This window comes from Glycine soja, chromosome 6, assembly GCF_004193775.1.
Source record: "Glycine soja cultivar W05 chromosome 6, ASM419377v2, whole genome shotgun sequence".
NCBI lineage: Eukaryota > Viridiplantae > Streptophyta > Magnoliopsida > Fabales > Fabaceae > Glycine > Glycine soja.
This window is the reverse complement of record NC_041007.1, coordinates 14,599,408-14,624,552: the sequence shown is the minus strand read 5'-3', so window position 1 is coordinate 14,624,552 and position 25,145 is coordinate 14,599,408. Positions and strand designations below refer to the sequence as shown.

At 33.5% G+C, this 25,145-nt stretch overlaps 1 protein-coding gene across 2 annotated transcripts; it reads right to left on the bottom strand.

Annotated features, from left to right (window-relative positions):
• Window positions 1-5,540: 5,540 nt before the first annotated feature.
• On the bottom strand, window positions 5,541-23,866 carry LOC114416289 (kelch domain-containing protein 4-like). 2 transcript variants are annotated; one of them, XR_003667446.1, is made up of 20 exons: window positions 23,639-23,866; window positions 23,438-23,524; window positions 23,223-23,291; window positions 22,988-23,120; window positions 22,633-22,679; window positions 22,433-22,519; window positions 21,419-21,480; window positions 20,175-20,217; window positions 19,943-20,023; window positions 19,372-19,488; window positions 18,954-19,059; window positions 18,678-18,741; window positions 17,976-18,018; window positions 17,627-17,857; window positions 17,379-17,540; window positions 13,269-13,397; window positions 12,105-12,248; window positions 11,798-11,880; window positions 6,107-6,175; window positions 5,541-6,010 (listed from the first exon to the last, which is right to left on the bottom strand). XR_003667446.1 is itself a non-coding variant. In XM_028381157.1 (20 exons), exons 1-20 carry the CDS (start codon window positions 23,768-23,770, stop codon window positions 5,918-5,920), a joined length of 1,986 nt encoding a protein of 661 aa, XP_028236958.1. In that variant the 5' UTR covers window positions 23,771-23,864; the 3' UTR covers window positions 5,541-5,917. The 2 variants fall into 2 exon arrangements, 1 of the variants encoding a protein (XP_028236958.1); XM_028381157.1 differs by having other exon boundaries at window positions 11,798-11,884; window positions 23,639-23,864.
• Window positions 23,867-25,145: the final 1,279 nt, after the last annotated feature.

The following is a 25,145-nucleotide window of genomic DNA, read 5'->3' as shown; positions in this document are numbered from 1 at the left end:
TAGTGGTTAATGTAACTGTTTCCTTGTTTTTGTGTCAATTTGAACGTTTTGACAAGAGGAAAACGTGAATCTTTGAAGTAGACCCAAACATGTAATAATATAAAGACAATTTCTTAATATATTATTTATCTTTCTAATTAACAACTCATTTGCTCTTCTTATACACTACTCCTACGAGGTAATAATTAAGGGTAATGTTGGAAAGAATATTTAATATAACATTGGTGTTGTATAATAACATCTATTTTAAAACAATTTTTTCCCCTATAAAACATGATATAATCTGGAACGAAAGACCTAATTTGTTAAAGTTTTACAATTTTGGGGTGATTGTTTGCTTGTACCTTGAAAAAAGTAATTATTTGCTTAGTAAAGTTAACTACTTTTTTCCTTTTTTTAAAAGGACTAAAGGTATTGGGAATATTAATTAAAAAACATAAAAATAATAAAATTAATAACATAAAAAACATGAAAGTCATTTTATATTTATTTTTGTCTAATTAAAAATGTATAATAAATTCATTAAATAATTTTTACAACATTTTTAACTTCAATTTTAGTATTTTTTAAAACTCTCATTAATTAGACTTTTTTTTTTGCAACTCGTGTCCTTCGCCTATAATGTTAATTTGTTAAAGTTGTACAATTTTGGGGTCATTGTACCTTAATAATTATTTACCTATTAAAATTAATTATTTTTTTCCTTTTTTATTTTTTTAAAGGACTAACTACTGAGTATTGGGAATATAAATTAAAAAACATTTAATAAAAATAATTACATAAAAGACATGAAGCCATTTAATATTTATTCACATGTAATTAAAAATATTCAATAAATGCTTTAAGTATTTCTTAACTACTTACAGCATTTTAACTAGAATTTTAGTATTCTTAAAACTCATTAAATTTTTTCCTTAAAAAAAAAAAAGAAAAAAACTCTCGTTAAATTTCTCTAAAAAAATAACTCTCATTAAATAGACTTTTTTTTTTACAACTCTTGTTCTTCTCCTATGATATTTATTTGTTAAAGTTTTACAATTTTGGGGCCATTGTACCTAGCTAGGCAAAATACTTCAGATATGACATTTTTTTTAAGGTATTATATGATATTGATTTAACTGATAGCATAAGATATGGATTTGACTCCGGATGATGAACTAATGATGCAGTCGGTCGTTTAAATTCAAACTTTGGGTCAAATTGTTAGAATCAATCCACTTCCAATATAATATAGCTTGTACTTTAAAATCACGAAGTCCCACGATATTAGAAAAACGAAATAAAATACTGGTGCTCGATTCTTCTTTGATTTTGTTTCCAATTATTAACATGCAAGACAAGAAGATACATTTAAAAATCCAAAATTAAAATCTTTGACAAATCAAAGACTATTTTGGCAATACACATCTGGGAATCTTATGAGCCTCATACATATATAGTGTGTGAAATTCTTAGAATCAATCTAGTATAAAATAATAGATATGTCAAAATAATGAAATTAGAAAAAGGAAATGAAATGCCCGTGCTCTTCTTTGATTTTGTTTAGAATTATATCCAAATCTAAAACAAATACTATTTTCTAATAGATTCATTTCTGTATTTTTTTATAGAAAATCTGTATTTTTTTTGTTATAAATTATATATATGGACTTGAGCTTAAAATTACTTGATAAACTAAAAATCTAAAATAACTTCAATCCGCGTGCACTCCGCAACACAACCATGTCCATTTTAATTATATTATTAGATTCTCTCTTTCAATATTTTCATAAATTTCATTCCTTACTCCATATATTATTATTATCATAGTCGTCAGCAGGACAAGATGTTAAACCTAACAACTTTAAAATAAAGTAAAGGATTAATTATATAATTAATCTCTTAATTATATTTTAAAGTTTAATTTGTTTAATCAATTATTAAAAAGGTGTATTTTTGTTTCTCAATTATTTTAAATAAAATAATTCCATTAGATGTATTAATTATGTGAAGAAAAATGATATTTTTTACATTGGTCAATCAACATAACTAATATAAAATATTATATTTTTTAAAGAGTTCAGTTTAGATAAAATTGGAGAAATTTGAGGATGTTCTTTTATATAGACCGTAAAAAAAATGATTAGAAATATTTCAACTGATACATGAAGGATCTATTTTTGTCATAACAGATGTGATGAAAATGGTGTAATTGTTTTGTTTTAAACAATTCAGGGATCAAATTAAACCTTTTTAATAATTAAGAAACTAAATTAAATCTTAAAATATAATTAAGGAACTAATTCTATAATTAAGCCTAAAGTAAAAGCAATTTGATCATTTTCATTTTTTTAGTCTTAAAACTCCTTTAAAGATAAAAGTTGCTAATTTTTTTTTAAGGAATTAAATTAAATTAAACTAAAAACCTCATTCAATAGAAGAATATATTGATAAAAAAAAATATAAATTAGTTTTTTGTTACAATTATGTAAAAGTAACTTAATCAACATAAATTTATTTTAATTATAACAAAAATACATAATAGTATTAAATATATAAATTTTAATTAATAAATGTAAATATTATTTATGAATAAACTTTTAATATATATATATATATATATAATCAATTAAATAAATTTAAGCATTAATTACAAAAGATAAAATATTTTAAATCTTCTTTACTATTGTTGAATTACATTTTTAGAAAATAAAAAATAATTTATTTAAACTGAATTTAGTAATATCATTATATATTAAATAATATTTAATAAATACACTATTTTAATTAAAACTTAAGAAATTAAATAAAAATAAAATTTAATAAAAACTATGAAATCTAAATTAAATTTAAAGAATAAAACTTTAAAATATTTTAAACTATCTCGATTTTATTAATATATAATATTTACTTGTTTTAGTAATGTTATTTTATTTCATTTAATGAATATGTTTAGAATTTTTTATTATAAGAATATAAAAAATATTTGAATGAATTAAAATTAATTTTAAAGATAATTTACAAATATTTTATTATACTCTCAAATTGCTTTTGGCCTTTAAAAAAATAATTATCATGAATAACATTCTATAAAATCATATATTAAATAAAATTTTAATATACTTGGGAACTAAAATAATCAATTCATATAATTTTAAGTGAAGATTTATTCATAAATATATCTAGTTGAGGCAACATACACGGGAAATGACAAGAGAGTGATATAGAATTCAAGAGGAAAGAGGGGATGGAGGAAAATGCTCTCAAGTTCAAACGGTTATCATGCGTGTTTAGAAGAATGAAGTAATTTAGCAAGACGCATGATGCATGAAAACAAATATGAGAAATGCTGGTCACAAACACTCTCTTCTTAATACTAGCTTTATAGCTCGTTAAAATTTGTTGAAAATTATTAATTTTAAAAATATTTTTTATTTAATAATTTTTCTTCTGATTTGAAAATAGATTCACTAAAATTGATGATATTTAATAAATTTTAATCCATTAAAAAATAAATATTAGAAAGAGAGGGTTAGAAAAAAGTCAGAAAAAGTATCGTTAATATTCATCAATATAATAATCCTCTACTCAAAGTTACATACAATATTAAAAAATACTGGGTATTTTCAGCCTTTAAACCCTTGGTCATTAAAATTGCTTATTTCAATTGGTTCTGGGTTATCTAAAATACTTTTTTCTTCTTTCCCCGGCCATCAATTTCAGTTCACATAATTAAATCATTTTTTTATTGTATAATTTATTAGGAAATATCCAAGTTGGTTGTCTCAATTGTTAGAATGCAGCTTATATATTTGTTGAACAACTTCACTAATTAATTTTAAGATAAAATCTAACATAACTAAATCAATTTTAGCCACCAATAATTTTTTTTAGGAGACCTACCCAATGATAATCAATCACAATTAAAAGAACAAATGAAAGAGTTCAAATTCTGTAATTTGGATGAGCAATTAAGTAAAAAACAAAACTCTAAGTAAGTATCTATGGTAAATAAATATTTTTTTTTTCGTAAATTAAGTTATTCTTATTCATAATTTCATGATCCTAACCACTAGATGACACTTACAAGTTTTAACATCCCACTTTTTTTATTTTCTTAAATTCCATTTCTAATTGATTAAAAGTGGAATTTCCCGTATATTAATATATTTTATTATGATTTTTAATAAATTTCAAACTTTACTAATAATCTTTATTTATTATTAATTCTTTAAATAACCTCTCAAGACACTGATTAATAAGATTTTTTATAGTTTATGTGAAAAAGTTAGGAGTATCCTTCTTTCTCGTTACTTGTGAGATTCCATTTCGGCAAATAAAGCTTCAACTTTTAAGAATGTGTACGCTAATTTTTGCCTTAAATTTTGTTCCAACTTGGGGACTGGCTTCTGGCTACTGCTAATAGAGAGGCAGAACATAGCCACGCGTGCAGCTGATACCAAAATACCCTTTTTGGATTTTTATCTTTGTAAACACAAGGCAGCTTTAATTTTCAAAAGGCATTATATAAAATTATAATCCTAGCATGCGCAAAGAAATTTGTATTTATACTTTGGTTTAAATATTTTTTTCCTTCAATTGATTTTTTTTTCATTTTCATTTGTGTATTTTTTTTCATTTTAACTCTTGCAAAATGTATTTATTTTATTTTATATTCTTAAAGTACTTTTAAATAACACTTTAAACAGTAAAAGTATACTTTGAGCAGTGAGAAATACTATCTAAAATATTTTAATGATGAAAAAAATAATAAACACATGTTATAAGTATTAAAACAATTTTTTTAAAAATAAAAAAAATGCTAAAATACAGGAAACAAATATTTAAACCATATACTTTTACGCATATAGATAGGTTCTTATATGATGTGTCTGGTCTTGACCCTTGGAGAGTGTAGAGACTGCGGTGGGTTCTTCTTTTAAGATACGGTAATCCAAGGAATTTTTTTTTCAAAGAGCTTTTGTTTTTGTCAGTACTTGTGAAAGAATATATGAAATACAGTTATGTAGCAGAAAGCAATGGCCTTGTTAGGCTCTTCTTTTTACGTGATTAGTTTCCTTCCCTCTTCATACTTTATTTATTTTTTGATAAATTCTCTCTTCATGTTGCACATGCTAATATTCACATAAATAAAAGCAGTGGCGAGCTAGGTCGTGAACTTGGCAATGCAGTCTGTTCCAACATTTAGAAATCAGCAACTTTTTTTTAATAAATTTCACCATTTTAAAATATTAAATCATTGATTCCTTTTAAGAAATAATTCTATTCAATTGAGCTATTTTTTTTTCTCGCTTCATGAAGTGAAGTTACTAAAGATAATTAATATTTAATTTTTTTATTATAAAATACTGTAACACTTTATTTTTCCTAAAACAACTAAACTTTGCAATATTTAATATCAATAACTTCGTTTATACTCAACCGTACATTCCCGTCTTCAGCATACATTTTTCGAGCATCGATAAAGCATCCAATCAGCATTTTATCATTAGATTAAGTCGGGTTCCATACTAATCATGATTTGATGATAAACACAAAAATGAACAGCAGCTAATACTCTATTTCAATAGAAATATTACATATATTCGAGATAGAGGGAGAACAAATGTAATGTATCACAGATTTAAAAGACCATTAAACAACTACAAAAAAATTTAAATACACTCAGGCACAGATAAATTCGGCGCCATACAAACTCTTTTAACTCTTCTCTTTTCTATTGCACATTCGGGGAGGGAATTCATGTAGTGTAACTGAATTTTGGGTGTGTGCCGGTTACTGATTACATGTAACGCGACCATGCGACACATTATGTGCACAAAATTCTTGGCACAATTTTCGCAGATAATGACATCAAACTAAATCAAAATTGCATGTTACATTCTTGGCGACACCCAAATGTGCGCTAAATAAATTATCAATTTCTAGTTTTTTTCTTTCCTCTTTTCTTTGCACTAGTTTCTGGTGCTTCGGCCTCCTCCGCTTTCTGCTCAGCTTCTAATAGAGCTAGCTGCAGTGTCCAAAGAAAATAACTCGGAACTTACTTAAAACACCGATGGTGCAAAATTGAAGAAATACTCTACAAATGAGTGTAACAAAATATCACCTCGTCAAGAATAGGCTTTAGCTCCCTGTACCGAGCTTCAGCAAGATCAAAACCATCCTTGCGGAGTTCCTATAACCCAGCAGAATTTTACCAAAGACATGAGGCACTCATTAGTGTGTAACTATATGAACACATGTATTTGTATATATGAAAAAAGAAAGGTGTTGGGGGATGGAACTTTACAAAGGACAGTTCTAGGGTATAACTCATTTACGTTCCGTATCACAAAATTTGGCCTCCCCTAGAGGGGATCAGTTAGATCAACAGGGAAAAAAAATGGAAGGATTCATTTAGAGAATTAGAAAATTCATATTAAAGGGGTATAAGAGTATACTTTACTCATGTTTTTTACTGTTTTTGTTGTATTCTGGATCCTCACTATAGTTAGTACTAAGTTCTCTTTCTATTGTATGTTAACCAACTCAAGTTTGTTAGAGTCAGTTGACAGTTAGCATAATTGTCTATATAAATTGTCTTGTAACAACTTTTCAGCTGGGTTGAATAATACAAGATTTTTCTATCTCAGTTTTCTCTTCTTTTCTCTCAACTCCATTATGGTATTCAGAGCTTAGGTCGAAACCTAGCCTTCATTCATGGCTTCCGCTTCTTCTCCTCCTCCCTCCCCTCCACCGTCTTCCTCGTCGGCGACTTCTACGAAGCAGCTTTCGCATTCGATTTCTCAGAAACTACATGCGACAAATTATCTTCTATGGCTTCAACAAGTTGAGCCTGAGATCAAGAGTCATCATCTTTGTCATTTTCTTGTTAATCCATTGATTCCGCAGAAATATGCCTCTGTCGAAGATCGCGATTCTAATACAACTACTGATGCATATCGCGTTTTGGAAGAATAAAACCAATTCCTTCTTGCTTGGCCCCAATCGACCATTTATGCTGATATGGTTACACGTGTTATTGGTTGCAAATTGTTGTGGCAGCTATGGGACCATCTTCAATCTCTTACTTAGGCTCATGTTCGTCAGCTTCGCAATGAACTCCGATGTCCTCCCTTGGTAATTGCTCCATCACTGATTATCTTCTTTATGTTCAGAATCTGGTTAATGAACTCACTTCGATTGGTGAATCGATGTCTTCATTTGAACATCTGAATATGATTCTTGACGGTCTTCTGGATGAGTATGACTCATCCATCTCAGTGATTAGTACAAGATTTGATCCTCTCAATTGATGAAGTTGGAACTATTTTGCTAGAGCATGAGTCGCACATTGAAAGATCTCACAAGCGAACCCTAGGTTCCATTAATCTTATTGAAGGTACCTCTGGCAGTTCGTCTCTAGAGAATTCCTCTACTCCTAATTCTGCCCAAATAGCGAACCCTAATTCTCAGGTACAGGTCAATTTGACTTCTCGGACTTCTTCTGGTGGCAATTCCACCGGAAATCGATTTTTCGATGGTCATGGTGGTTGAAACTTTGGCCATCGTGGCTGTGGTGGTTGCAGTCTAGAACGCAGTGGTGGCGGCAGAGGTCGTTTCTCCGATGTTTAATGCCAAATGTTACAAGACTGGACATGGTGCATCATTCTGTTATCATTGTCTTGATGAGAACTATGTGCCAAGTCTTCCTCCACCCGCGTCCACTGTTCAATTGACTTCTTCTGCTCTTCCCTCACAGCAGATTCAGGATGCACAACCTGTTCAATATGTGGTTCCATCCTCTCAATATCCTAAACCTGTTCAGTATGTTGCTCAACCCCAGTATGCTTACATTCAACCTCCACCACAAGCTATTCAAGCTCCAAAACAACAAACCAACTCTCCTCAGATTTTTCTAACTAGTTCTGTTGTCACACCTTCTTAGAGTTTGTATCCTGATTTTGGTGCTTCTCACCATGTGACCAATATGTCACAGAACATTCAGCAAGTAACACCTTTTGAAGGACCTGATCAAATAACTATTGGAAATGGTCAGGGCCTCAATATCAATTCCTCAGGTCTATCAACCTTTTCCTCTCCTATTAACCCTCAGTTTTCTCTTGTTCCAAGTAATCTTTGGTTTGTTCCCTCCATTACAAAAAATCTCATCAGTGACAGTCAATTTTGTAAAGACAATAATGTTTATTTTGAGTTCCACTCATCTGTCTGTCTTGTTAAATCACATGATACTAAGTTGTTTCTGCTAGAAAGATTTGTGGGAAGTGATGGCCTCTATCAGTTTCCTCAGCCCTTTGCTTCCATGCCTCAGTATAAGTCTTCCTCAAAAAGTTTTCATTCATCCCTTTCAAACCATACTGCTGTAAAAATTTCTGTTGTAAATAAAGCTACTTGTAGTACTGAGTTTCCTGTTGTGTCTTCAAATAGTACTGCTGTTGTTGTTCCTGTTGTTAATACAACATCTTGTAATTCTGTTTCTTTTGCTATTTGACATTCTAGGCTTGGTCAACCTAGTGTTGATGCCATGAAAACTGTGTTTAGACTTTGTAATCTTCCCAATCTTAATAAAAATTCTTCAGATTTTTGTAATAACTGTATTGGGAAGTCTCATAGACTCCCTTCCTCTAGTTCTCTCACAGTCTACGACAAACCTTTTGATCTTATTTTTACTGATCTTTGGGGTCCAGCACCATTTTCATCTCCTTTGGGTTTTAGGTATTATGTTACTTTTGTGAATGCTAACACCAGATTCACTTGGTTTTACTTAAAAATAAATCTGTTAACTTAGAAACTTTTAAACTGTTTAAAACTATGGTTTCAAATCAATTTAATTCTTCTATCAAGGCTGTTCAGTCAAATTGGGGAGGGGAGTTCAGACCCTTTACTAGATTTTTGGAGGAACATCGCATATATAGACTCATCTGTCCCCACACTCATCATCAAAATGGAGTAGTGGAACGCAAACACAGACACATAGTGGAGCTTGGCCTTACTTTGGTGTCTCAAGCTAAGCTGCCTCTTCACTATGCTTTTATTTCCAGTGTCTATCTCATCAACAGATTGCCTTCATCTGCTATTGGTAATGAGGTTCCTTATCAAAAGTTGTTGAACAAACAGCCAGATTACTCCTTTTAAAGGGTATTTAGTTGCTCGTTTCCCTTTCTAAGGCCCTACAACAAGCACAAGCTACAGTTCAGATCTCAAGAATGTGTGTTTTTAGGATATTTTCCTTCACACAAAGGTTACAAATGTCTTGTTGCTGATGGTAGACTCTATATCTCTAAAGATGTAACTTTCAATGAAAACAGTTTTCCTTACTGTAACCTTCTTCCTGAACCTTCTTTAATTACCTTTGAGGTTCCTGACCCTACCTCAATCCTCACTGTTTTGTCTACCACCCAACCTGCATCTGCTACTAATGTCACTAGCCATACTACATCTTCACCATCCACTTCTCCAGATTTGTCCAACCCGCAACCAACCACTTCATCCACTAATCCTGATACTCAGTCCCTCACTACCAATACTGACCAGCTTCAAACTTATAAACTTCCCCCACCTGACACTGTTCATGCCTTAGTCAGACCCACAAATACCTATCCCATGTGCACTTGTGCAAAATCTAGAATTGTCAAACCTAGAATTAACCCTACCTTTCTCCTTGCCCATCTTGAACCTAAGTCCACTAAAGCAGCTTTGAATGATCCCTCCTGGCTCTCAGCCATGCAAACTGAATATGCAGCTTTAATCAAGAATGCCACTTGGTCTCTGGTTGATCTCCCGCCCTCTAGAACTACTATAGGATGTAAGTGGGTGTTTAGAGTGAAGGAGAATCCTGATGGTTCAGTCAACAAGTACAAAGTCAGGCTTGCTGCCAAGGGCTTCCACCAGCAGTTAGGCTTTGATTACAAGGAGACCTTTCCCCCTGTAATAAAGCCAGTAACTGTCAGACTTGTACTCTCTCTTGCCATTTCTAACAACTAGCTCCTTCAGCAGCTTGATGTCAACAATGCCTTCCTCAATGGCATTCTTGAAGAAGAGGTATACATGTCCCAACCCCCAGGATTTGTGCTTCTAACAAGCATCAAGTGTGCAGGTTACACAAAGCTATTTATGGTCTTAAGCACCTAGGGCCTGGTTTGACAAACTTAAAGCTAATCTTCTCAACTTCAATTTTTCTTCCAGCAAGTGTCATCCTTCACTCTTTGTTTTTTCAGAAAATGCTCCTGTTGTCTATATATTAGTCTATGTAGATGACATTATCATCACTGGAAATAATACAAAACTCATTCACTCACTTGTTGCTCAACTCAATTCTGTCTTCTCTCTCAGATCTTGGTGATTTAGATTATTTTTTGGGAATAGAAGTGCAAAGGCAACCAGATTTTTTTTTTACTCAGCAAAAATAATATTGTATTATATCTTAATCAGTACAAGTTGTACTGCTGAAATTACACATTGGGCCAATTTTAGCAGGACTATGGTTCCCTTATACAGAGTATCTAAAGTGAATTAGGAAACCATAATTCTGTCAGTTAACCAAGCTTGTACTGATTAGAGATCTCTTGGCCAAGACTAAAAAGGATGAGTCTAATCCCATTTCTTCTCCTTGGGTTGGAGGCTGCAAGTTAACCAAGCTTGGCTCTCCAGATTTCTCTGATCCTACCTTATACAGGTCAATAGTTGGGGCTTAGCAGTATGTTACTATTACAAGACCTGAGATTTGTTTCTCTGTTAACAAGGTCAGCCAGTTCATGTCCAAGCCTTCTGAATAGCACTGGCTGGCTGTTAAGCGTATTCTGAGGAACCTCAAGGGTACTATCTCTTGGGGATTACGTCTTCAGGCAGCTTCTCTCCGTCCCTTTCCTCTTCGTGCTTACTGTGACGCTGACTGGGCGTCTGATCCTGATGAAAGGAGGTCCACCTCTGGTGCTGCTATTTTTCTTGGACCCAATCTCATTTCTTGGTGGTACAAGAAACAGTCTGTGGTGGCCAGATCCAGTACTGAGGCAGAATACAGAAGCATGGCTCTTATTGTAGCAGAGGTCACTTGGATTCAGTCCTTGCTGTCTGAACTTCAAGTTGCTCACTCTAAACCTCTCATTCTCTGTGACAACACCAGCACTGTCTCATTAGCTCACAATCCTGTTTTACACTCTAGAACCAAGCATATGGAGCTGGATTTGTTTTTTGTCAGAGAGAAAGTTTTGAACAAGAAGCTAGATGTTGTTCATGTTCCTGCTATGGATCAGATTGCAGATGTTGCGACCAAAGCTTTGTCTCCTTCTTCCTTTATTTCTTTTAGGTCCAAGCTCAAAGTGGTTGAAAGACCTTCTTCCAACCCCTCTTGAGCTTGCAGGGGAGTATAAGAGTATACTTCACTCGTGTTTTTTACTCTTTCTGTTGTATTCTGGATCCTCACTATAGATAGTAGTAAGTTCTCTTTCTATTGTATGTTAACTAGCTCAAGTTTGTTAGAGTTAGTTGACAGTTAGCATAACTGTCTATATAAACTGTCTTGAAACAACTTTTCAGTTGGGTTGAATAATATAAGATTTCTCTATCTCAGTTTTCTCTTGTTTTCTGTCAACTCCATTAAGGGGTAACTTGAAGAAAAAGTCTTTCTCCTCTTCTCATGCGTTCAATAAAATTGTTCATTTTCGCTGCTTGTTTCTATAAATTTTTCAAGTCTCTTTCCTAGGTTCATAAAACAAATCAAATTACCAAAGATAATATGATTTTACACGGGAAGTTATAAGAGAATCATATAACTAGAGAAAGAAAAGAGAAAACCTACTTTTCCAGTGTGTTGAGTATGTTCATGGGCTGCCATTTGCCAATACATATTTGTACGCCTGTAGAAATCCCTCAAGGATTCTCCTGGCTTGGGATGCAACAAGAATCAAATTAAGAAAACAGTGGGATAGAAAAAATACTAATTGAAAGCCCAGAGATGCTTTTAAAGGCACAATGACAACCAGATAAAATCAATCAACAAAGGTACTAGTACAAGAAATCATAAGCTAATTTTTTTTTAATATATTCACTAGTTGTAATGTTTTATCAACAGTCAAAAATGTTTTTAATAAATATCAATATATTACCAATGGTGTTCTCTGTGAATCTGACAAGCCAAGACTAGCTCTAATCTGCTCTATCCGTGACCTCCTTTCTTTCCTCCGCAGATTCTTTCCCACCCCTTTGATTAAAGCAACGGCATCTACCACCTGAACTGATGCATTCTGAGCCTAGTGACCAAAAGGTAAAGCCAATTTAATAATGTAGGAAACCTTGCTTTGGAGAAAAATAAACTTTCTGGTTATGGAGAGTTGATCACCCATATATGTTTCAACATTATCTGTGTGGAATAGCAATTGCATGTTTAGGAAAAATACCTAAGAAATGCTTAATGTTTATCACGGATTACAACTTTTAGCAAGGGCAAAGATCATGTCACAGGTTACTGGTTCAACAAGTTTATTTTTGTCCATCAAAATATTATTTACTGTTAAGGATATAGTAACATGTAGCAAAAAACAAAGTTTCTTAGAGAGAACCCCTTTTGTTCCCATTACACATCTTTTCATGGAAAATAGGTTGACTTTAAAATATCCAAAAAAAATGAGAAAGAAATCAACAACTCACAAGTGAATTGAAATAATGAAAGGAAAAGTAAAGAAGCAGAATTCCAAAAAGATAGTTTATTCTGTTGTTTTCTCCCCGTGTTAGATTTAATAAACTATTTTCCCTTCACATGAATTTTGCATTTACTACACAGATGTCCCCTTTCTTATTAAACCTAAAATCTTCTTATAAAACTAGTTACTACACTACAACTAACTCAATGCTATCACACTTATATAGTCATTAACAAAAGATGTTGGATCATGGATGTTGTGTGGTCAAATGTCAGTTTTACCCTTGTTCAACCTTGTAATATTGAAAAAAGGGGGAGAACACTTCATTTGCAGAAGTTGCACACTTGCACTAAAGATTCAATTTGTTTCCTAGCCATTTGAGCCTTAATTTCAGTATTTCACTACACCAAATAAATGGTTTCCGTCCTTTTCTGTAATCTAAATACGGGAATGACATTTGACCATAACATACACAAGGTAGCAAGGCCTAACACTATTTTGAGGTTGATTGTAGCCAAACTGAGGGTTTTGACTAGGTTCTCAATATGAGACATAACAGTAAAACATAGGAGAGGCGGGAATAATTCATTCATTTTTTTCTTGTTTGAATTACAAAGTTAGAATCTATACCTCTTCCTCCTCCTCTTCCTCATCATCTTCATCCTCATCAGTTGAACCATCACTGTCAGATTCATCTTCATCATCATCTTCATTTTCTTCATCATCATCTGAAGCTTCCACCCATTCAGATTCTGACGCCTGGGTTGAAGAAAAGCTAAATCAGATTGTAGCAAATAAAGTAAAAATGTATTTATAATTAGGAAATTACAATCACAATATATTCTTAGATTAAATAAGCTGAAATTGAATCAACAAAAGCTATATTAACAGCATCAGCGATTCAGCATAGCTCATATTCAGGGACCTAGTCTTTGTACATTCCACATTGTAATCAGAAGATAAGTCACCCAGTTCACATTATGATTTGCAATTAAATCCTGAGATATATTCTCTAATTATTTGAGGGGGACAACCGAAAAAGCATCTCTTCCTTCAGTAGTTATATTGTGAATGAGACAAATTAATTATTTCTTGCTTAACCATTTCTCGTGAGAGAGAGATATACAGAGACACAGCTCCTAAAATAGAACAATTTGATATTTAGTCAGAAGATATGAGTATTGTACTCGGTTCAGAGTATGTAAGTTAGTTATCCAGCTGTCCTCGACAGCTGGCACCTAACTAACTAGAAGCTTGCAATGCAAGCCTTAAAATCTTCTTCTACAAGTTTGTGTAGCTTGCTCTGCAAGTCTCACAGTTCTTTATAAACTACAGTGTAACTGAAAACAGTTGGGAATAATAATATCAGAATGCATAAGTCTTACAAATTCTCTCTCTCTTTCTCTTTTCGATATCCCTTTCTAATTTGGTATCCAGAGCCAAAAAGATCCTTCAATGACAGAATCTCCTACTCCTCCTTCCGCTACTCCTTCTTTCTCTTCATCTTCAGCGTTCTCGCACTCGATTTCTGAGAAGCTCACTGATTCAAACTTCTTGCTGTGGAAGCAACAAGTAGAACCAGTGATCAAAGCGCATCAACTACACTATTACTTGGTGTGTCCGAATATTCCTCTTCGATATGCAAATGAAGCCGATCAGAACTCTGGCACTGTGTACACTGTGTGGGAAATACAAGATCAGATGCACCTAACATGGCTACAATCAACTCTCTCCAGCTCGATTCTGTTGCGCGTTCTAGGATCTGTTCACTCCTTTCAACTTTGGGAAAAGATTCATGATCACTTTCAGAAGCTAACTCGAGCAAGAGCTCATCAACTTCGTGCAGAATTGCGGTCCACTACTCTTGATAGCAAAACTGTTTCAGAATTTCTCTTGCGCATCAAAGCCCTAGCAGATACGCTAGCTTCTGCCGAAGATCCAATTACACCAGAGCAACATGTTGATATCATCCTTGAAGGTTTTCCTTCTGGCAACAATTCTGTGATTTCCATTATCGAGAGCAAATTTCAACCGATGCAAATTGAGGAAGTGGAAGCTCTTCTTGCGCATGAGATGCAATTGGAAAAATCGCAAAAGAAGCTTGCCTCAGAAACCGCTTCACTCAATCTAACAGAAATTCCCTTCACTGCAACAGTCGTCTTCTGCTCAAGCAAATGTTGCATCTAAAAATGCGAATTCGAACTACAACTCATATTCTGGGTATCGCGGCTCTGGATGTGGTCTTGACGGTCGGAATGGTCGTGGCCACGGTCATGGTGGTTAGGCATGAAAATGAAACCCATACCCGTGGATATCCGCTCAAACCCGTCCCGGCTTTGACGAGGAATACCCAAGTTAACCGAGTATGGGTTCGAGTTCAGGGACTACCGCAAAAGAAGCTTGCCTCAAAAACCGTTTCACTCAATCTAATAGAAATTTCCTTCACAGCAACAGTCGTCTTCTGCTCAAGCGAATGTTGCATCTAAAAATGCGAATTCGAACTACAACTCATATTTTGGGTATCGCGGCTTTGGACATGGTCTCGGCGGTCGAAATGGTTGTAGCCACGGTCATGGTGGTTAGGCATGACAATGAAACCCGTACACGTGGATACCCGCTCGAACCCATCCCGACTTTGACAAAGAATACCCAAGTTGACCGGGTACGGTTATGGGTTCGGGTTCAGGGACTACCCGACTTTTTTAATCAGGATCGAGGATGGGAATGCCACTACTTGTCTCATACCCGTACCCGTCCCGATGATGAAATTATTAAAATGCCCTTTTGTTACATAAAAATACCTGGTTGAGGAAGCAATGTTGATGACATCTTTGGTGAAGTTGGTGGTTATTTTGATGATGAACATTGTTTTCATTTTTTAGTTATTTCTAATTTGGTGTAATTTGAAATGATGAACATTGGGCACTATGACTTTGAGTTATGTTATTTAATATTTGGTGTATTTTGTTTACCTTAAAAAACAATGGAATCACGGAAGACAAATGAGTTAGTCTTAATTTTATTTATTACTTTTTAATTTTATTTTATAATTTTTACATAATTTAAGATTCCTTTCTTGATAATTTTTGTAGACAAATGTGCTGCAATGAATTTATTGATATATAAGTAGTTAAAAATAAATGCGTAACAATCAATTTATTTTTTCTAAAATCGGATTTTTAATATAATTTTTTGACGAAAAAAAAACTTATTTTACAAATTTGAACTGGGGACAAGGCAGGGACAGGAATATCCAATACCCAGCTGGTATGGGGAAGGGATAACAAATTTCAACCTGTCAGGTATCTGGGACGGGTATGAAGATATGTTGGGGAGTCGAGGTCGAGGACTGAGGAGGCAATACCTATCCCTGCCTCGCTCCGTTGCCATGTCTAATGGTGGTCGTTATCCCAATGTGCAATGTCAAGTTTGTTACAAACTTGGACATCCTGCTTCCGACTCAAGTGCCTCCCAACTTTCAAGGGTTTCAGCCTTCTTCAAACCCCGGCAATTGGAATTCAGTACCACAAAATTATGGAGCTTATCAGCCTAACAATTTCTCCTCTGTCAACTCATGGGGAATGGATTCAAAGCAAGGGCAATTTCCTCAGCAGTTTCAGCAATATCAGCCTCAACAACAAGCACAAAATCTGCCCAATGCTACGATTACCAACTCAAGGAATACTAGGTCCATGTCCTACAACTAACAGCACTTTTAGAGAGTGTTAATATTGGGGTACATCTGATTTCCTAGATGTATAATATTATTACTTTGAATCTATAGTATAGAGCAGGTTGTCAAAAGCGCTGCTTTATAGCACGCTATAGCGGCCCCTGACCACTATATGCACTGCCATAGCATCACACTTCACTGTAGCGGGTCGTAGTGGTAGTAATAGCATAGCAGCATTCATGGTGCTATAGCACCACTATGCTGGTGGTGTCCAAAATCCTGAGAATAGCCTCCCAAAATCCTTAGTTAATTTTATGGAGGTAATTTTGGGTAAAAAGGGTTTCAGCTTGTAGAAAACCGTTTCAAAGTTCATAACTATCATGGCTCAATTGTCTCCTCTCCTACCTTGCGATTACTACACAACCCTTGTGGGACTCTCTAGCAACCATTTTGTGACCCTCCGGAGACTCTCCGACAACCTATCTAGCAGCCTTTTTACTTCTCCCGTTCTCATTCTCAGTTTTTTTTCTTGTTATCAGTGTTCTCTTATGCTCTCTGTTTTCTATTAACCTGAGTTCTGTGTTATTGTCTCTCTAATGTGATTTTTTTCCTTTCTATTTTTTTTTGTTCTCTCTGCTCCATCAGTCTATGTTATCTGTTTATTGTCTCTCTAGTCCAAGTCTCTGATGTCTTTTCTTGGTTATCTATCTCCCAAAGACCCAAACTCATTCACTAATTTTGTTTCTGTCCCTTTAGTTACTTTGTTACTATTTACTTGTATGTTTGCTTAAGAGCTAAGATCTATAACCTTTTTTTGTTAATTATAAACATGTCAATATTTTTTAGTATTGATTTTTTTTTAATTTTTGAGCATTTATATGTATTTAGTATAAATTATATAAACTGTATAAAATGTATGAAAATAGCGGTCATCCCACTATGGGCTACACCGCTATAGCATTTTTGGAGTTAGCTGCTACACACAGCTATCTATGATTGATAACTATGGTATAGAACATATGCATGTATTGGTAAAAAGCTAGTTAACTAGAGAAAAAATAACAAACCGGTATAATGCACTTCCATTCATCAAGTTTGCTAAGGTTCAAAGAATACAAATCATCAAGAGTGATTTCTTGATCTTTAATCTCCATCATGCCACCATATATATATAATGTATCTCTTCCAACGGCCATGCAGGCATTAATACGTCCACAGGGCTTCACTACCTAAAAATTTGGAGAGAAAAAAAACTAATTAATCAATATCTGGGTAAAAATAGGAGTAGTATCATAAGATGGTCTAAAAAGACAACCTCAGGCAAAGAACTTTGAAGGTCCAATTTAGCACTGGATTCCTTAGGCTTTCCTTCGGATTTGGTAAGTGTTTCACCATCATCAATAGACATGTTTGACGCTATATTCTTGGATATATAATCAATGCTGTTTTCTTCATCATCTGACTCCTCAGTTTCTTCTCTTGTTGCACATGCTGGATTTATCTTCTTGTCAACATCATCAGGACAATTTTGTTCTATTTTTTTTAACTACAAAAGCCATTTAATTAAGAAGAAATATAACATGCAGAATAGTCCATAGGATGTGTTTTAAAATGGGGAAAATTTTCATGAGATCCAAAGTATGTTTGCATGACATCCAATCTACCTTATCTTTAGTCGACTTCTCCTTTCTTAACTCCAGAGGATACCTATTACCAAAACAAGATTAAATAAGTAAATCAAGATCAAAGGTGTTTTCCCTTTCAGCCTGAAACAGCACTTCATCCAGCACATTTCTATCCAAATCGAAGGAATAAGGGCTAAGCGATGGAGGTACTGGTGGTTGGCGGTAACATGGTCTATTTGGAAGCTCAGAAACAGAATTTTGTTTGCAAATGCAAAATTTGATGCTAATCGGCTTTTTGAAGATGCTATTTTTATAGTCTGGACTTGGCTTTAGACAATTTGAGAAGGATTTCACAATCCACTTTAATCAGTGGTCAAGCAATATTAGACAAGGTTTTTTGTTTATGTAGAGGGTAGTACACACAAAACAGCAATAGATGTACACCACACAAGTAGATCTATTTGACTACTTCTGCACTACATGTAATATTCCATACTCTCTGTAATTAGTACCTCTGGTACTTTATTTCATATTAATATAATTATCTTTGCTGATAAAAAAAAAAAAGCATTAAATATGATAGCACACCTATGCTCTAACCAGTATACGCAGAAAACAATCAATTACAGAGCAAAATGCAAAATTACAATGACTTAGAATCAAAAGTCAATGGAAGAATTCAGTTCATAAATGGCAACTTTAGAATATGACATAAAAGCACCAATGGAATGTGGGACTCACCAGCGATTGGTGTCTAACTGAAAGCCATAAAGCTCATTCAAAAACAAGCTCATCATTACATCAACTGCACAGTGTTGCTGCAATTAGGATACTAACCTCACAACAAGCATAAACAATGAAATACACCCCTTCAAAAGAGAATTTGAGCTGACTGTCTCATCTTATTAATTGTTTACAAGCATTAGGTCATAGAGATGACTTCCCAATCACTTGCTTTAAAAATATAAGCTGTTTCACAAATAGCAAAAATAATAATCATGTAAAACAAAAGCTAACCTTCAACTTCTATATCCACAACGCCACCAAATAGCAGAGCCCTCCTCTTATGAACACACATGGAAAACCCAGCACGAGGACCAGGAGGCATTCCACTTTTCTTAACCTGTCATGAAGGGGGAAAAGATGATGAAAAAAAAATCAGTTGTACAAAAAGATAACAAAATGCACTGTTTTCAGTGAGTCATCGGGTGTGTATGAGCCTAATGAGGGGAAGGGACAGAGAAGCAAATATAAGAGAAAAATATTTCATAATCAAATTGAAGCATAAACAAAGAAGTTTGTACTGCTATTGAACACTGACTAGAATCATTTTATTCAGTGGGCAAGGCAAAACTATAATATATAACAAAGCTCAAACTTGCCTAAGAAGAGAAATATACAAATTCACTCAATATTAAACTTAACTCCAAAGTACCTTGTTCCATTCCCAAGACTTAGGATCAAGGGACCACATATCTGAATGAACAATTCCTTTCTCAGAGTTGCTCTTATCAGATGAAACTTCTTTCGAATAGCCACCATACAAAAAAATCTGCAAGGTGAAAGGAACTTCAAAACTACTTTGTAGAGCCACACAAATTAATCATACAGTACATAGGGGAAAACTTTACTATAGTAATAAACATAATGAAAGATACCCATTAGTTAGTTACATTAGATAGTTAGGATAGTCGGTCAATGAAATAAGGCATATTGCCTATAAATAAGAGGGGAGGTGGAAAGAGAGATCTCGTGTCAAAATTTGAGAGAATTGGAGCCTTTGGGCATTGGGAGGTGCAGACCCTCGAAGTTCAGCAATTTAGGGACTTTTGGTGAATGTAGAGTTGCATAAAGTGGATATAGACTTTTCTAGGGAAATTTTCCCTATTTTTCAGTTAATAAAATTCAATCTTTCTTGCTGTTTTTGATACCAGTTCTAACACATAAATACAAGTAATTTAAAACAAAAACTAGCATCATGTAAAGGGGATCAGTATTTTACTCACGTCATCTTGGTAAACAAATAATTGAAAACCACTACGTGCAGTTGGCCACATTGCTGCAGGCTTAGGCTTTATTTCTTGCCACTATAACACAAAATCACATTGGCATTAATCAAAATTAATGAACACAAAATCAACATTATTACATTAAATCAAACAGCCTGATGTTTTGGTGCTGAACTTAAATAGTAAATAGCATATTAACATAATAACCCAGCTATTTAGATATATTTACCTTAAATTGATCAAGGTCAAATACAAATAGATCATTGTAGTACCTGCATAATCAATTAAAAGGTCTTAACCTGGCAAAGAAATGCTATTAAGTGAATCAATACCAATGACTGGTCTCTCTTGGTAAATAATCTAAAGAACTTCGTTTATGTTTATACACAAAAAACATCAAATGCAAAATTTAAAATTTATAGGGTCAATAACATTCAATATTTACACAACTATGATACCATAAGTTTCTGAATAACTGATTCATCCTCTATGTCATGATTAAAACACAAAACGTCAATTTAATTTTCTCAAAATTCCATAAAATCAACTAATGTGGATAAATTTCAGAAGGCTTAATACATGTGATTTCACAAAACAACTTCATGCGACTATTCAATGATACTGTGTATGGTGTAACTCTTCATTACATTACTCACAGGCCACCGAAAAGGCAAAAAATAGTTTAAATATTTGAAAATTACCACATTAGTATATTAATATTAAAGTGTTCAAGACAAAACTTTGAAGTTATATCAAGCAAAGAAAGTAACCTGATAAGAATCAGTAAACAGAACTAAAGAAATGAATAAAAATGGTAATAAAACAGAGCATCTGGTTGGGTATAATCCGTCTTGCTATCTCCAGAACAGTGATTAAGGATTTTCTTGGAATAGAAATGAAATTTATGAGGAAAAAATTAGACTAAACCAGAGATTGAGCCCCCAGCCTGAGAGACCTACCCCACTCATAACCAACTATTCTCCATTTCTGCCACTCTTCCCTCCTTTACACTGCTTTTAAATATTTCCTCTACCAGAAATGATACCTTACACCTTCCTCATTTCTACTTGTTTCACGGGCAAGGGGGTTACAAGTGGAATTACCATCTTGACCCTTTTCACAAAGAAATTGATGTTGACATGCAATATAGTATATACTAATAATGCATTTACAAGCAGAGAAAAAATCCAAAGAAATCCTGTAACTTGAGTTTATTAGAAGCTCAAATTCTGCTTCTCCCTGAATTCAATTGCCGGTAGACTTAATTAGATTTATGTTGAATCATGGATATTATATACTAGAACTCATTTTTCAAAACCAGAACATTTTAATTTAACTATTAGCTACGGAAAGCTCATCTGCTGCAGAGTTTTTTATTTTTTTAATATGGGAAAGAAAATCACATACATATAATTAACACAATTATGGACAATAAAAAATTATCAACAAAAAAAAGTAAGCAGCATTAACAACCTCACTTCTCTAAGAGTGTCATAGAAGCCACCAAAAAGAATAATCTTGTGCTTGTACAATACCTGTTAATTAACCAAAATAAAGCATTAGAACAAACAACTATATGATGAAGACAAAAAAAAACTGGATTAATATGCCATATGATATTGGGGGGGGCACACAGTGATTAACTACTAAAATAAAGATTCGTAACTATGATATCACAAACAGGTTCCTAAACATACCAACAAGAACAAAATTTCAGATAATCACAAACAAGTTGGAGTGGACATGCCATGGATTTCTCTGTAAAAAAACTAAGAGATTTAAATGAAAAAAAGAGGAAGGGAGAATATTGCAAGGTTTCAGGATTTTAGCAATTAGAATGAGCAAAGCAACCATCCTTAAAGTATGCAAAATAAGATGCATGAAATAGGCTCTTAGCTACTGCAGTCAGACACAGAAAGAACAGATATTCTATATGTCAGGAGCATGCAATCTAGTAACAAGTGCAAACAATATGATAATTGATGATTCAAAAAAGTCAATTAATTAATGTGTTCTGTCATCCAAGAATTGAGATATGCAAGTAATCCAACCTTGCAGCTGTTTAAGACCAAACAGCACAAAAGATTTGTATTCCCAATAGCAGTATCTTGCCAAATTTATTAGGTAATTGTTACTTCAACAACAAGAATATTAGTAATTAAATCAGCTTCAGCAACAAGATAATAAATTGTTCTTGTTATTTAATTTCTGACATGACTGTACTGCACTCTCAAAATGGGAATATTACAATGAAATGAACCAAATCAAGCTGTGATGTGGATCATCTAAGGTTGATGTTCTAACAGAATTGTAAACATGCTATGTTATAAGTAGTGATTCTATTTTCACATTTGCAATGCAATCCAGACAATAGCATGCATTTTCAGTAGCAAACATACCAAAAACCTGTTTGATAAAAGATTCAATAATCTGACACCCTTACTAGTAAATGAATGAGTGTATCACTTCTCATGAACCTGAATATACCATTCGATGTCCTGAACGTGGACTGGGGCACCCTTTCAAATTAAGCTGCTCCCACTGATTTGTTTTCAGGTCCAACATCCAAAAATCCTAAACAAATCAAAATCCAAAAAATAACATAACCAAATAGTCAAAATCCAATACACCAAACCACATTCTTGTAATCTCGTCGCATATCAAAAGCAAGGCAATGTGAGCTTAACCTTGTAGTGATGAAACCGCTCTTGGTTTGGAGATGTAAACTCACCACCTAAAGCCCAAACAAAAGTAAAATAGCAATCACCACACAAATTTTTCAACTGTGGGCAGCAAGCAAAAGCTAGTAAACTCAGCTATCAACAACGAAAAAAACAAGGTGTGTGTTTGTTTTTATGTTTTGGCACGTTCCAAGGCCCCCGAACATGACTGAACAAAAAGATTGAATTGGCATTCAACGATGTTTTGAACGGAAATTCAAACATACCTAAAGCCCTTATCCCGCTAATTGAGATTGGTTACATGGTTCACACATCGCCATTCGTCTCAGCTAAACTTGAACACCAAAGTAAAGTGAATTACCAAAAATATAAACATAATTCTTCCATGCAACGGCTTGATGAGCACTGCGAGGAGGAGGACTGTTAGGACTGGAAACCAATTTCCATTCCAGCTTCTCCACATCATACCGGAAGAGATCGCCATACACGAATGTCTGCACAAATTCACATTGCGGCAACAACAATTCATTCACATCACGGCACTCAATCAACAAATAAACGCAATCGCGTTTGAGTTGAAAGTTCAAACTTGTAACCTTGTTTCCGTTGTAGAATTCGCCGCCGTAGAGAATCAACTCGGTCTCCTTCAATGGATTGACAGTGAGCTGCAAAACGATGCGTCAAGAAACGGAAAACGCAATACTAACAACTAACATTTGCCGATAAAAGAAAAAACGGAAAACGGAAAACGCAACGCAACGGTGAGATGTGAGTGAATAAGTGAGTGAGTGAAGTTAACGGCGTTAGTTACCGAGCAGTTGGAGCGAGGAGAAGGCGCGGGAACGTTGTCGTCGACTTGGACATCCTTCTTCTTAGCTTCCTCTTTTTGAATGCTCAACTGTGTCAAATACAAGTTTCATTGTTTTGTTTTTAGGTTTTTGCTTACTTATTACTTCGTGAAAGTGAAATGGAAATGTGATCGAAGATAAACTAGAGAATAGCAAAAGCATACCAAAATGGCGTCGATGTCGTCTTCGGGAGAGAGCTTCTTGGTTTCCCTGCGAGCTTTCTTCTCTTCGGCTCTCGCGGTTTTTCTCTCGGTTTTCTCTTTGCCTTTGCCGGGTTTCTTCGTCTTCTTCCCCATCTTCTCTTCTCTCCTCTCAGAATGCACACTCAAGTCTAAACCCCGCGCCGCATCAAATTGCTTAGACCCTGCGTCGCAAATACTACTCACATCATATATGGATTAATTAATTTTTCTTTTTTGGGGTTCAAATTCTTATTTGAGTTACTCATTTTGGTTTAGTTTAGCATTGTTCAACACTATTAATAATTTATGGTTTAATTACCCATTTCATTCATGCACGAGCTTAACATTTTAGTTTGGTTAGAATATATTTTTGGTTTAAGTAAGTTAGTGCTTTTTTACTTTTAGGTCTGGTAAGTTTATTTTCTTATTATATTATTTTAAATTTTAATCCATATAAAATATTTTACTTATAAGTTTGTGCTTTTTTAATATATAAATAAAAAATATATAATTTTAAAGGAACTAAAATTGGAAAAAGTCAACTTACAAAGATTAAAAATAAAAAAATAAACTTACACGACAAAAAAATACTAACTTACAAAAACAAAAAAAAATATATATTTAAGTCTTAATTTTAAATTTTTTTTGTTACATTTTAGTTTTTAAATTTAAAAACTATTTGTTTTAGTTTTTATACATATGTACTTTTTAATTCGTTTTGGAGACTTTATTCCAAAATTATAAAAATTAAAATGGATTAAAAAGTGTACGTGTAATAATTGAAACAAATAAAAAAAATATGTGTAGATATTAAAATGAATAATTGCTAAGTGTAGAAACTATAACTTAAAGTTTGTATAGATATAAAGTTCAAATGAGAAATTAAATCATAATTTAGTCTAAATATGTATTTTTCTATTTTTCTCACAATAAAATAAAGAGAATGATTTTTTGCACTCTACTTTTTTAAACACCTCACTTGTGTACTCTTCACTCTTTTTCTTCCTATTTCCTGTTTTCTCTTTTATCTCTTTTTTCAGGTTTTAAATAAGCTTATAGGCATCCAAAAATCATGTAAGATTGTTTCCTCGTAGTATGGTTTCTTGTAAAAAGTCTTAATATGTGATTGTTAGTGCTTTTTTTTCCTTCCTTGACACAAGTCTATGCCCTTCACAAAGTGTTGCCCAAATAGCTCTTTAGTTTTAAAATAAAAGAATAACACTTATAAGATCATTGTAGAAAAAACACTTAAAAGATTTTTGTTTTCACATTCAAATGAAACATGTCCACAATCAATAGATGTTATATGGGGATAAAGAGAGTATTTGAATATAATCCACATCACTAAGTCGATTTCATGCACACTTATAAAAGGGTCTATCAGTGTGCAACAAGGTGAGATCACCAAACGCCTTTTGTTTGGCGTGCAACGTTTTTCCTTGTGTGAGCAATGGTATTGCAATTGTATATTTGGTAGGAGAAACTTTAC

Excerpts from the sequence above, each read along its gene's own strand:
- LOC114416289 (XM_028381157.1), bottom strand. The coding sequence starts at position 23,770 with ATGGGGAAGAAGACGAAGAAACCCGGCAAAGGCAAAGAGAAAACCGAG. Across the intron at positions 19,489-19,942 it reads TATTTGTTTACCAAGATGAC|ATTTTTTTGTATGGTGGCTA; the intron begins GTGAGTAAAATA and ends TTCACCTTGCAG. Across the intron at positions 19,060-19,371 it reads AGTCTTGGGAATGGAACAAG|GTTAAGAAAAGTGGAATGCC; the intron begins GTACTTTGGAGT and ends CCTTCATGACAG.